General features: G+C 37.2%; 1 protein-coding gene across 4 annotated transcripts in view; it reads right to left on the bottom strand.

Annotated features, from left to right (window-relative positions):
• Nucleotides 1-14,120, bottom strand: part of frmpd3 (FERM and PDZ domain containing 3) — a 95,462-nt gene that overhangs the window by 26,156 nt on the left and 55,186 nt on the right. Inside the window, exon 1 of one of the 4 annotated variants that reach the window (XM_023328566.1) lies at nt 8,981-9,075. The exons of the other annotated variants lie outside the window; for them this stretch is intronic. Within the exon in view, the coding sequence (XP_023184334.1) occupies nt 8,981-8,983 (3 nt within the window). The 5' untranslated portion in view covers nt 8,984-9,075. Of the gene's footprint in view, nt 1-8,980; nt 9,076-14,120 lie in introns of those variants that run through there. 4 annotated transcript variants of the gene reach the window in all.

The following is a 14,120-nucleotide window of genomic DNA, read 5'->3' as shown; positions in this document are numbered from 1 at the left end:
CCGAAAAAAGCTGGAGCAACGTCCCACATTATGTTAAAGAATTGTTTATTATTGTTTAATTTGTGTGTGTATGTGTGTAAATATATTTGAGACTTGTGGGGAAAATGGTGGTTGTTGGGTTTCTTTCATTTAATGTTTAGAGTAATAAGCAGTTTTGTTTTACATGCTTTGTGTGGGTTTTGTGTCCAAAGCTAAATAAATATAACTGAACCTCTTATATGTGGAGAGAGACCCCACAAATAAGGTCTCTCTCCTTGATTGTACGTGCAATCAAAGTGTACGTGCAATTTGATTGCACATAACCATCACAGTTGTAATTGGAAAAAAAAACAAAACAGAAACAGTTAAAGATGAAAGAATACTCTCAGAGTCATTATCTTAAGTTGTGTACTTTTAAAAATAAGAAGATGCTAGCAAGGATGAAAGTGACAAGACTTAATGCATCTCATACGTCTTTCCTCCATAGGCACAGTTTCTCTCTGTTCAAAGCTAAGCACATATTATGATCAACATTGAATAAAAACACACTGTCCCTGAACATGATCTGTGCAAAAGCTGGATTTATTTATTTATTTAACCTTAATTTACACAGGTTGTCCCATTGAAATCCAAGCCATTGACAAGAAAAATGATTTATGTTTACATTTTTGACCTTTTACCCAAACTATACTCTCATTGAGTCTTTGATAATTTGCTTATCTCTGAAAGCTATTCATCAAAAATAACTGAAGTAATTAAGAAAATAAATTATATATATATGGGAGAATGTTAATTTGAAAGAGAAGCCTGATTGTGCTGAGAGAATAATTGCCAAACGAGTTGTTTGCAGAGTAAATGGAACCTTAATTTCCAATGATAAGTTGTGAAAAGGAGAAAAGGAGTATTCTAATCACTCTTTAATCAAATGGTTAGCTATTTTATTTAGTTCCGTGTTGACTGAAGTATTGGAAAGAGAACTGAAAAATGTTCTAGTCATTTATCCAGTCACTGGAAGAATAAAAAATTACCCTAATATTAAATTGCTGTTTTATTGTTGAGTTTAAAAATGGCTTCAGCCAACATAAAGTATAAAGAATGTTGAAAATATCAAAGCCTTTTAAGCTTTTTAAAAATGATATGCTTATTAAGACACTATAAAACATTTACTGAAACATAAAATCCTAAAACATCCTGTTTAAGTAACATGCAGGTTTTAGCAGGTTGTTGTCTATGAAAATATTCCTACTTTTTTGTTTTAATTAGGTCAATCATTTTTGACTGGAATGTTCACACTTGAACATAATTGTGATTCACATTTTAGGTCCTTTCTAAAATATTTGGACAGATTTAGTCCCACAATCTACCTTTGGTAAGTTCATCTTGGGGATCAGTTTTGGGGTTTTTCAAGCTTCTGTTGTGTTTTCTTGGCAGCGGGCTTCAAGCCGTAGTCATTTGTAAACCCATGAAATGTGGACTTTATTTTTTAAATATATCTACAGCTTTCTCTCCACAGTGAGTAGGCTGAAATTTATTTTTACCAGAAAGTATTTCAACTACTTTTTTTTCCACACCTGTGGTGCATTATAAAGCCACAAAGCCTGGACAGTATGAGCAGATTTAAATTTGCAGCAGTGGCTGGTTTCTAATATAAGAGGGATGGAACTGGCCAAATGCAAAGCTAAATCGTCTCCACGCTGGGATATTGTGAATATAGAGAAAATCTTCTACTTTATGCACCATGAAGCTGAAGCTCAAAGATGTATAAATAGAAATGTGTTTTTCTAACATTCAAACTCAGATTTGCTTGCTGCTGCGATACATGTAAAAGAAAAATTTTAATAAAAATCAAAACTAAGGTTATACTTAGATAATACTGTATATGTATTGTAGATAATATTCTTCTATTTCTTAATTAAAACAGTCTATTTTTCAATATTGTAGCCCCTTACCAGCACCCCTGAATATGTTTGCATCTTTTAAAGTCATGGCATGATGATGCAAAAGGGCGGCAATACAGACACAGTCCTAAAATAAAACTACATAGTTACAGGGAAGAAATCGAATGCTTACAAGATGAAAAACCAAGACATAAATGATCAGCCATCAGCTCCCAGTGACTGAGAGGAGATTTGTTTTCTCTGACGGTTTCTTTTGGATCTATGATTTGGGTCTTGGGATGTTTGTCTTTTGCTGTTTTGAGGCTTGCATCAGCAAGTTAGAAGAGACTGCTTTCTCTTGAGACATTTTGAAGCCACTTGTATTCTGGCATAAATCCAATACTGAGCTTTACCTGGACTCTGCATATTGTTGAACTTTTTTCTCTCATGTAACTCTTTACTGCACATTTCTTTTCCAGTTCTGTCTTTCTAAGTTTCATGGATAGTATATTTGAGGCATTAGTATTAAATGCTGGTTATGAAACAAGGCTATCAGTGAAGGCTAATACACCTGATCTTTACAAATTCGATTCCTAATTGATGTTTTTTATTGGGTCTTGTTCACAGTAGAAATGGACTGGTTACCGGTATCAAGGTATGCCAAGGTTTTAAAATGTGATGCTTTCAGCGCCATTAAAATTGCTTTTCATGTCATTCCTACAAATTGAAATCATTTTAATACGATTCCAGAGAAGGTACTGTGGAAAACAAAATTGTTTGAGGTATGGAGTAACGTATTCACTTTCAGCTGAAAGTGAATATTCTGATAAGGAACTGCAGAATATTACCAAAACAAACAATATGTAATGATGTTGGTGAATGTTGCTTGCTATGTGATAATGATATGACTTGCAATAAGTAATGAAGTACTCAAGAGAGTTATTTCTTTCTGCTTTAGGTTCGTTGTAGGCATGTAGTTTCTTAATGTCTTTACACTTAGCCACCAAATTAAGCATCAGACACTGTTAGGAAACAATGCATAGTTAAATGATTAGCAGTGATGTTGCAATAAATTTGCATCAGGTAGTGCACCCGCAATTGGCTGTTTCTGAAATGTTTCTGTGAAAACGAATGGAGCTCACCTGCCACTCTATAATGTAACACTGTTCTAAAACTCCCGTTTTTGCTTAAACATAGTGTACAATAATGTTTGATAGAATTTTTATATCATGTCAATATGTCAGTACATTAGACGCAGCAAAAATAATGGTGTTTCTACTCCAATGCTTTTGTGTGCAAATACAAATAAACAGTTATTTTTCAAGGCTATTATACCATGAGAATCTCACAGAGTTCACAGCCCAGACAGAGATGTTGTAGTTTTTCCACACACAAAAAAATAGCACGGATGGCCGCAGAGGTCCAGCGGCCTGTATAGCCATTTATATCATGCAGTCGCCCACGTCTGGAAAGTGAAATGCAGAGTGGCTGTGACAGCAGCAGAGCAGCTCTGTCTCTTTGCTGTCACCCTTCACTGAAGCAAACAGTTCTCTGCAGCTTGCTTGACAGCGGAACGATTCAGAATGACACTCATTCTTAGAGAAGTACAGCATGGCTGCTTCACCCTCCCTCTCTCTGGTGTTCTCCGACCCATGAGATATCACCCACATGCCCCTCCCTGCTCCGCCCTTTTTGTAACTACCAATAAAGTGCTCTCCTTCCGCAGTCTGCAGTACTCAGCTCATTTCCCACACTATCTACACTTTCTGTGTTTGCGCCTCGGCCTAATATCCGTTTCCCACAGTGTAAACACACATTTCGCAAACCCTCTGCGTGTAATATATTAATTCATACATTGTGTTTAACTGCACAGAAAACAGTCTTTGGAGCTTCTATGCTCGGTTTCACACAGCAACATAATGAGCTGAAAAGAGAATATCAGTAAGCTTGGTACAACGGCTCGCTGCTGATTTAAATGTATAATGACAAGCTGAGGACAATCCAGAACAATTCTGTAATGAGATGATTTGTGTGGTCCCCTAACCCAGCTTCAGTGAGACACAGAGCATGTTCTGTATTTGTTGTTGCTGCTTTCCAATAGATTTCAAGCCTGACGAGTGCTGCTGTTTATTTACCTGATGAGATGATTCCACTCATCAGAGATTAAATGTAAAATGTCAGATTTCCTCCTCTAACGCAGCATGTTGGCTCTGCCTGTCAAAAGGCTCCATGCCTCAGGTTCACGCAACAGTCAGGGGTTGATTCATGACCCAGGCTCCCCGCTGTCAGAGGTCTCGCTGATTGAAGCGTCTGTAATAGTTCTCCCTCTGCTTCCTGTTCCCTTCTCTTACCATTGACTTATCGAGGCCTGGTATGTCTTAGTGGGTGTGCAGAGAATACCAAGTGGCTGTGCCATCAGGGTGTGTAATTATATAGCCTGCTGAGATGCTATGCTCCTGCAGCCTGCACGCTTTGGCCCAGGTAGGATCCACTCATCCACCACATAGCTTGGACCAAAGTCTGCTGTGGCGAGCAGTTTTTTTATTCTTTTTTTTTTTCATGCTTTTCTAATGTGTCAGCACAGGTTTCTGTAATGTGTCTCTCTCTATCTAGCTGATAAAACATGTTCAACAGCCCATTAATGGACACTATATACTGAACGTAACGACCCTTTAACCGAAATTTTAGGTTTTCCTACTACATAGCATGTGTTTTATGTAGCAGCTTTAGTGCTCTGACCAGGAACAAGAAAGTTCTTTGTCCTATCGTATGTAGGTACATATCATTGGAAAAAGTGAGTTAAAAATAATTCTTCAACTCAAAAATTTACATTCGTTGTCTAGATATTCATTACACATAGTGATATAATTTACTACCCAAATTTATTTGGGTAAATTTTGGGAAATTTATCTTATCAGTTTGGTACAACAGCACTTTGAACTCCCTTGTTGCTGAAAATGTGCTACATAAATAAAATTATCTTACCTGACCTTATTTCATTTTAGAAAATGTCATATTAGCCTGCTAATAAATTACATTTTTGATTTTTTTTTTATGATTTTGCAGCTGCATGGAATGGCCTGCCTCTGCATTTCTCCTAATAGTATTCCCAAGCCCAATGATGTGTGGCATTAAGCCTCTGATTGAGCTCTTCATCTATTTTAAAGCCCACAAGTTTGGATTTGACCTCGATCAACAAAACGTAACCAATCTCATTACTGTGCAAATACTGCATTTCTGAACTTTATCAATTATTTTTTTAACTTCTTCATTCATACAAATTGATGTGAATATGCCAGAATCTTCTAAATCTTTGAATGACAGTGGACATCAGTTTGGTATACACTTTCAACTGCTTTGTTGCTGAAAACTATGCAAACAAACTTGACTTCACCTAACTATATTATCCCGTTTAAAGTGAAACATTTAATGTTCCCATCAGAATGGCGCTCCAGTATAATTGTAGAAAGTAATGCCTAAAATGCATGCAAAGCATTGTGGGCAACAGGAATAAAGTAGCTAAACTGGATTTGGTTTGTTTTGTGCATTGCATTATGCCAGGAATCAAATTGGTTATTTGATTTTCTTGATTTGATTTGATTCAAGCAGATAGAATTAAATAACTGAGCCAGAGCAAAAACATTACAGTTGCCATTATTATAAGGACTAGCAGTAGCAACTTGCTGTGCAAAATTAGGTAAATCTTCTGCATTATATATCCAGCATTGGTGCTGTTCTGTTTTCTCTCTTCATTACAACATTGATCTATCTTTGTGTGTCTGGTTCTGGCCAGGTCCTGGCCAGAACCCCGGTATCCTCAGATGACCAGTATGCCTGATCCACTGCAGTAGTGTTTCTGAAACTGCACAGTAGCTGAAAGCATTAGCAAGTTAATGACCTGTCACACACAGCAGACCAAGAAAGCCTATCCTATCCAAAGGGAAATATCAGAGATTCTCTGTAATGAAGTAGCTAAAGTTTGTCCAAAAAGTCCATCTGTTTTCACCCATTCAATTCTAGAAAAGAAAAATGTCCTTAGTGGCTGATAAACTTATCACATTTCAATGTTATAACTGTTTTGTGTGACTGCAAATAAGGTGGAAAAGCTTTTAAAAGCTTTTTTTAAAAAAACAATCCATCATGAAATTCACTTCATAAGAAGATATTTAATCTTCCCTCTGATTTGGAAAGATGGTCCTGAGACATTGAGGCACTCTATAATATTCTGGTGGCTGTCTGCTCTCACCTTCAGTGTGGAGGAAATGAATACATGCTTGGCTGCTCTTGGTGCTTTAATCCATTTAATGCACCTTAGGCAGGAGATGAATATGCAGCTTTCTGTGGTCGGGCACGTTTTAGGAGTCTCAACTGTTGTATTGAAGCAGAACTGCTGACTGCATGCAGTTCTGATTGCATTTATCATTGTCCTGCCCAGTCTTCTTTCACACGTTAGTCATGGAGTTCCATATTTGGGAAAATAATATGTAATTGTTGTCCTGGTGCTTGCTGCTCTGACGCTGTTCACCTTTAGTCATGATTTATAGACCTTATCACCAACACAGGTTGCTTGTATTGCATGTACTCCCTTACAGCTATACGCCTCCAGATTTTCTTAGCTTAAAACACTCAAAGTTTTTTTTTTTTTTTTCTGGAAGGTACCTGATAGAAAGTAAACAAATGCTTATAATATTTGTAATCATGGCTGGGCAACTGTATGAAGACTGCTAGGATTTGTGATGAATTAGCCAAAAATTGAGCACTTTTTGTTTTTTTTCATTGTTAACAGTGAGGTCAATAAGATCGTTCTGTATCAGCAACCACAGGGTGATTACTGAGCATGGGGGGAAAAATCAATACCAGTGTGGAGATTACCAACAAGATTGCAGGTATACTAGTGTGCGGCCCATCATTTTGAGCTTTCTGCAAGACCATTTTAAGAGATCACCCTTTTCTGCTCTCATGTTGGTAAATTAATAAAGATGGATCATAAATAGCAAAATTAGATCTATTTTATTTAAGCTACAGTTCTTTTGAGATGCTTTACACTCATTGATATTAATGCCATTTTATCCTCCCATTTTAATTAAACATTTGAACCATGCTATGTTCTCAATAGAATAACAACTTACCAACTTCAAAGAATAAGAATAACAAGAACTGGGTGTACAAGTTTGAATTTCTTGTGGATTTTCTCTTGTCTACGCAGTGTCACATAAATAAATAAAAGCTGCATCTCATCTATACACCTACCATAAGAAGCGTAAATATTACCCATTACATTCAAATGAATTTATTATGCCACAGAATAAATCTTCTTAAACTAGATTTCTCACCAGAATAGAAAATAGACGTGCACTTTCTGACAAGCGTCTGATGCTACATCTTTTCAAAAGAGCAGTTAAAATTTCAGTCAATACTGTGCTCTGCAGCTTACTAAAGGGGCTCTAGTGAAGCGTTGAATGTCTAACTTTAATTGTGTAGATTGAAGAAAATCCACGTTAAATTCAAACTTGTGCACCCAATTATTGTTTTGGATATTTAATGGAGAGGGACTTTTCTAGTCAATATTTAAACCCCTAAAATATATATTTCAATAACATTTCTGCTTGGTGGGTATATGTAGCCTTTTCACCACAGTTGTACTGGCTTTATAGTAATATCACCAATCCCTTAAGTTTGCAGTATTTTCTTCTACTTCCTTGCTTCTTATTATAGACAGCATAATGTGTCTTTATAAAGTCCTGGGAGCTCAAGCTGACAAATGGCAGGAGAAAATGCTGCTGTCTGCCTCAGCATTTTATGGTAAATTTCACATCTTTGAGTCAGCCGGAAACTTGCAGAGGTGGAGTGGCTTTAAGGTAGTTACTAGCTGCTCACTGCCTCACTCCTTGAGGCTAAGACCCTGTCACTGCTAATTGTCACAGCTCGTATCCTCCCCGCCTTTCTCCACCGCTGTGATAGCCGGTGCTTAGCCATGTGTGTGAAGTTTGAGAAACCAGTGTTGATTACAAAGTGGTGGTGTTGTGACAGGTCCATTGAAAGATTTATGCATCAGTATTTGTTTACGCATCTGTGTCTGCGTGTTCATATTCCTGCGGAGACTATAAACTGTCAAAATGCTGACCAAGAGGACCAAACTGATGTCCTGTGCACAGAGTGCCTTTTGAGTCCTTTGGATTTGAAGCTAACACTGGGATTACAAGTTGAGTAAGTGCACTTTTTAGGATTAAAGTTGAAAAAGATGAAGATTTATGAGAATTTATTCATCCACGTCGTGAGGTGCAAAACACAAAAGGAGATCGTTCAGATTATTTCATTGTGTATGTGCATACAAATACATTTATAGTAGCTGGGAAAGCCATGTTTGCAATGGTCAAATAAGCTGCGATGAATGAAATGCGGCAACCTTTGCTTCCATAGTTATAAATAAGTAGTTTTTGGGCCGTGTGCAGCTTAATCTTCAAAACTTTACACTGTCCTCTTTATCTCTGAAATTGAAAAATGTAAAAGTACTTACAGTGATGGTTTGTGTATGGTTGCTGATTAATGTTTGTGACATATTTGCAGAAAAACAGCAGCAAAACTGAACTTCTAAGTCTGCATACCACCTCTACTTCCCTCATTACAGTTTTCCCTGCTGACAATGAATGACACTTCCCTTGCAATCAGCTTGTGTAGTCAGTCAGGAGACAGGTGAACAGGTGTCGAGCTCAGATATGTTTCTTATCGTCAAGCTACCTGCTCCTGGCTCATCAGTGCAGAGCACATGAAAGAACTTTCACACGCATCAAAATCAGCGCACACAACAGTGCACACCCTTAAGTGTGAGAGGGAGGAAGAAAAAGTTGAAAAAGGGTGGAAATTAAGAATGTTGAGAGTTCATGTTTCAGCTTTTCAAGAGTAAAAATTGCCTTTTGTGTTGATTCGGTACGTGAGATTTTCTTTTACCCCGAGCCCTTCATTCACTGTTCATTCCCAAAAATATGGCCCATGGCTGCATAATCCTGATGACATCTCCCCGTTTCATGAAGAGTCATAACCAGGAGGAAACCAAGAAGAATAGCCAGAAGCTTTGAGTTGACATTTACAATTTTAATGTGAGAGCTGTGTGTATTAAGAAATACCATGGGACGCCATCCGGGCTCGTCGTCACTGTTCCCGGAAAGCTTATTTCATGCTCCAGAAATCGCCACAAAACAAACACGCACAAGCAAGTCTGTCTGTCTGCATGAGAAATGTACAAGAGGAGACAAAACGAGGATCAGACAATTTTTAAGGACATCAACACACTGACAACAACAAATTCTGCATCTATGCAATGCTGAAGCATCTATACCCGCTTATCCTTGCAGGGTCATGATTATCTCCTGAAGTCTTTGGCCGAGAGGCGGGCTACACCCAGGCAGTTTGCCAGTCCATCACAGGGCAACACAGAGACACACATAGCACACAACAATGCACACGCATAATTTTGATTAACCAATTAACCCAACAATCATATTTTTGGACTGTGGGAGGAAGATGGAGTTAAATAAAGAATGGCCTTAATTGAAGTAAACCAAACAATTCATATATTGAATATAGAGACAATAGGACTTTTATATACAAACTATTTGCCAAATGCAATAAATATGTAATGTAGCAAAACTATCCCCTCTTCTGAATTTTAAGAATATTTAAAATAGTGACAAATTTCTAAATTAATAAAAGTCATATCCATAACCATAACTGAAATAACCATTTCTGGTTACTTCTCAGGAAATAACCAGTTTTTTGAAAACAAACAGCCTGATATGTAAAGAAGTATGGATGAAAAACAATAAAAGATAAATGAAGAAAAAAAAATACCCAGTGCATAAAATCTAGCAAAATACAGATAAAAGTATGTCTGAAAATGTGCTTGGCTTTGGATATCTAACTTATTTTATAGCACATATTTTAAAAACGTATAAAACAACTGAATTATTTTTGCTATTTTTTTTAAACATTACAAAATCACATATTTGTTAGGCTGTAGCAGAACTGAATTTTTAATAATTTACCTGGACCTCCTTTGTGTACTGGTTGTTTCACCACTGCTGGTGTTCAGAAATCTTCAGCAAGTTTCTTTTCAGCAGCCTGTAATCCCGTTCGACATTTTCTCCAAATAAAATAATTGCCTCCCACTTCTTTTAAAATACCTTCCAACGTGGAAGGCCATAATTTACATGTTCCTTCGGTCAGCGGTCACCATAGCAACCAGCGGAACATGGAGCAAAGCGGCATCTGTGCGGCTCTGAGCTTCAGGGAAGAATGAACGAGGAGAGGTTGTGAGGAGTAAAACCAGACCCCGCGTAAACACCTGAGACTAGATCATCACCATTTTATATCGCCGACTCGTCTCTCTGAACGCTTCTGAGGCATACCTGGAGACAAACGCATGCTGTCAAATTCAGAGCCATCTATTGACAGGAAGTTTCCTTTTATTGCAGTGATTTACATTGATTCACAAACTTTGCACCTTATTTATTTTATTTAAGTCCGTTAATATTGACAAACTGACGCTCTTATCTGAAGGTTATTACTGCTCCTCTCATCTTATGAGAGCACTTTGCACATTGGATTGTGGATGGAAAGTGTGTGTGCGGTTGCTCGAATGTCCTCAGAGGCTGCTGTAGTACGAATCTGCGGCATCGGTTTTCTGTTTTCCAAACCAATCTGAGATTGTTTTCCTCTTTTCTTCTTCGCTTTGCTTGTCTCTCTGTGTCAGTTTTCTGCCGTCAAGCATGTGAATCTCAAAAGAGTTAAAGAAAACGGAGCCTCTGGTAACTTTAAGTAAGTCTGAACATCTTGTTCTGTGGCTTAGTTGAAGAGCATTGTTGCTTTGAATTGAAAACTGCTGCCTCAGAGTTTACATTTATCTTTATGACATTATAGAATAAAAAGCTCACATATATTATATATATTGTTACATTTTTGTTAAATTTACATCTTGAGCTATACTTACAAAATGACAATTATGTTACAGCTTTCATTGACATTCTGCCTTAAAGCTATAATCAACAGTCTATTTAAATCATTTAAAGTAAATGACAAGAGGCAACATTTCCTTTTCAGCAACTGTTTAATTATAATAAAAAAGAATAAAATTCTAAATTTCACATGCTGGATTTTGTAGAAACACCATGACACTTTTACATCATCCATGTTGCTATTAGAAAAATTTATGAGATATGGTGAGGAGATTAATAAACAAATAGCATGTACTGAGAGAAACAAGTTCTAGGTAGATGTTAAGGAATGCAACATTGGACAACTGACTGGTGATTTATTCTAACATGGATTTTGTAGCATTCTCATCAGGTTAGACAAACTCTTTCCCCGAGGAAAACAACTCAAATGGATAAGTCCATAAGAAAGATCTGAGAGATGGAGCGTTTAGGCTGCGAGGAGTACAACATTTCTGAGCTTGAGCTGGAACATGACACACAGGCTTTACATGCCATGATGGAGGCTAACATGTATGCAGAGGCTGAAGAAAACCGTTGAAAGGATTAGTTTTGTAAGTGGAGCTGAAACTAGTACAAATATTTTATATTCTTTGAAGTTTGTAATCTTATTGCCTTCCAAACATCTTCACTACTCATAAATCGTTTTCTTTTGGTATCGCTTCCCAGCCTGGTAAAAGCCAGCCCCTTGTACTGCACTTTGCTCACACACAGGATCTGGGCTCTCAGCTATTGAGAATCGTTTGATTCCTGGAGGCACCGACTCTGTTGAAGTTTTAAATTTGACCCAATTGTGAACGTTTGGCCATGAGGTATGCAACACGGCAGTTCCACGTTATGAAGCTTACTGGACATTGCCTCCACTGTAAACAACAATCCTCAACTGTAAAGACAGAAGTACCGATCTGAACGAAGTGGCTGTTCGTGTTAATTCAATATTGCTGTGGGTGGGTGCAAACCCATCACGGTTTGCTTCCACCCAAACCAAAAATCTAAATTTCACATGCTGGATTTCATAGAAATCCTATGCTTTTACAAGACACTTTCACATCGTCCATGTTGCTATTATAGAGGTCATTTTTCCAGTTGTGGTGAATAATGCAGCAGGCTTGCAGATTCCCATCAAATATATAGTTACTAATTGCCCCAGTTCTCTTCAGTCCTCTTTGTTAGAATTATTATGTTTTGTTATCTTTCTTACATTAGTAGTTTTATATTACTAGTTGGTTTTTATTTAAAGGTTTAGTGTTCTCACACCAGAGAGGAGGAACTTGTTAAACTGTGTGTAAGACATAACTAACCTTTCCTTTACCTCAAGCGTGTTTTTGCAGGTGATGTCTAAATCTTCTTTAGGAGATCTTCTTGAGATACTCCTTAGTTGTAAAATTGTCTGTGTGTAGAATTTAGTTTCTGTTTTTCCCCTTCCTTGTTATCAGGGTAGCCCCCCCTCTTGTTAAGATCACTCTCCCACTTTCCATTCACTCCCTTTCCCTGCTAATAAAAAGACAAGTTCTGCAGCAGAATGGCAGAACGCAAAGAGATCGGCTTGTAGGAGCTGAGCCTCTGTGCCTTCTCAATTCTTGCAAGAATTTGGTTGAAAACTAAGTAACGTTGTCTGTGGTTCCTTTCATATAGGTTGAGAAAATACCTATCACTCTTCACAAACCACTTTCATTCCATTCCATTTTTTCCTGCTAAATTATTTAGAAAACTATGCAGCATTCAGGGGTTACCACCGAAACATTTTGTTGGAAGTTCACTGCTTCTACGTAATTTAATTCTCATCAATTTTCCATATTTTGTCTGACACCAAATTTTGAAAAATATAGGTCATGTTGTTATTCAGCACATCGATTATCTTATAATGGAACCTGGCATCTCCCAGCTTATTGATATCTGTTCATTTCTCTCCCGTTTTCTTCCCAAAACAACTGGACTGATTCACATTTTGCAATGTCTTTGTCATCAGTAAACAAAAGGAGTCTGAAATTTTGAACCTAATGTAGTCCCTTAGAATTGTGTTTGTAGATGCAGACGTTTAAAGCACCTCTTAAACAAAATGTGAGAAAATAGCCACTCAAAGATCTTAAAAACAACATTCATGCTGGATTTTTTTGGCTTTGTTTACCTATCTGATATAGAAGTTATAGAATGAACTGAGCTGTGGCTTCATCAGCCCAGCTCTAAATGTTGCTGAAACTTAAAGTGATGATGAAGAAGGCGTTGTTGTCAAGTGTAAAGTTAGGGGGAAAGCAAAGATTATCAATAATGGGTATCCACAAGGACTGCCTCTGTGTTTATAACAGCTGAACCATGGCTGTACCAACACACAGAGCAGCTCTTGTGGCTATTTCATCTTCCCTGCAAGCTCTCCTTTTTGATGGAAAGTGTTGATTTTGTTTTGGGCATTAAAGATATCCCAAAAATGCAGGTAACTTCTTTAATTCCCAAAGACTCCACCATTAGACGATGCCCTTATGAAATAGGCTACTGCTTCAAGTTCATCAAGTAAAAAAGGCAATTATTCCGTTTCAAAGTTCTCGAAAAAGTGGCTGCATGAATGTGTTCAACACGGTGTACAGAGTACAGCTAAACCCAGAGAATAAAGCAGAAATAGTCATACTTTTAGCACACTGTGGGGACTTATTACTCCATTCTTATATTTTCACTTCTGTTTTCAAGGTTCGATATGAAGTAAAGAAAAAGATGATTATAATGATAGGAAGGAGTTCACTATCTAAAAGACCAAGGCCAAAATACTAACTAATTTAAGATGATAATTTACGAATAATTGTGGCGGGTTCATTTTGTTCTGTATATAATATTGTAAAAATCGTTAGCGAATTCAGAGAAATTTCCATATGCTGGGAAGCTTTATTGAATAGACTTGATCTTTTGTGGCTACAGGCAACACTACATTAAAAACAAGCGGGAAAATTTATGTATGGCTTCAAGAACATTTAAAAAAAACATAGTCGGTGGACACAGTTAACGGCTGCATCACAAAATAAAAAGCTCAGTAATGTAATAAAAAACATATATGCAAAGAAGATGCAGAAATGTGGCCTAGAGAATGTTTCAACAGTGACTATGGGAAAGTAGAAAACTGAAGTAACAGAGACGTTTTTTGTTTTAAATTACAGTTTACTGGGTTGTGTGATTGCCCCGAGAAATTTTCACATCTGTGTGGATACATTATTGATTCATAACAACACATCAAAGTTTTAGAAGAACACACTCGATGTGGCACTACATTTGTGCCTTGTGTTTATCGGCT

The sequence above is a fragment of the Xiphophorus maculatus genome, chromosome 23 (genome assembly GCF_002775205.1).
Source record: "Xiphophorus maculatus strain JP 163 A chromosome 23, X_maculatus-5.0-male, whole genome shotgun sequence".
NCBI lineage: Eukaryota > Metazoa > Chordata > Actinopteri > Cyprinodontiformes > Poeciliidae > Xiphophorus > Xiphophorus maculatus.
Note: the sequence above shows the minus strand (reverse complement) of the source record. Positions and strands in the feature narration are given on the sequence as shown.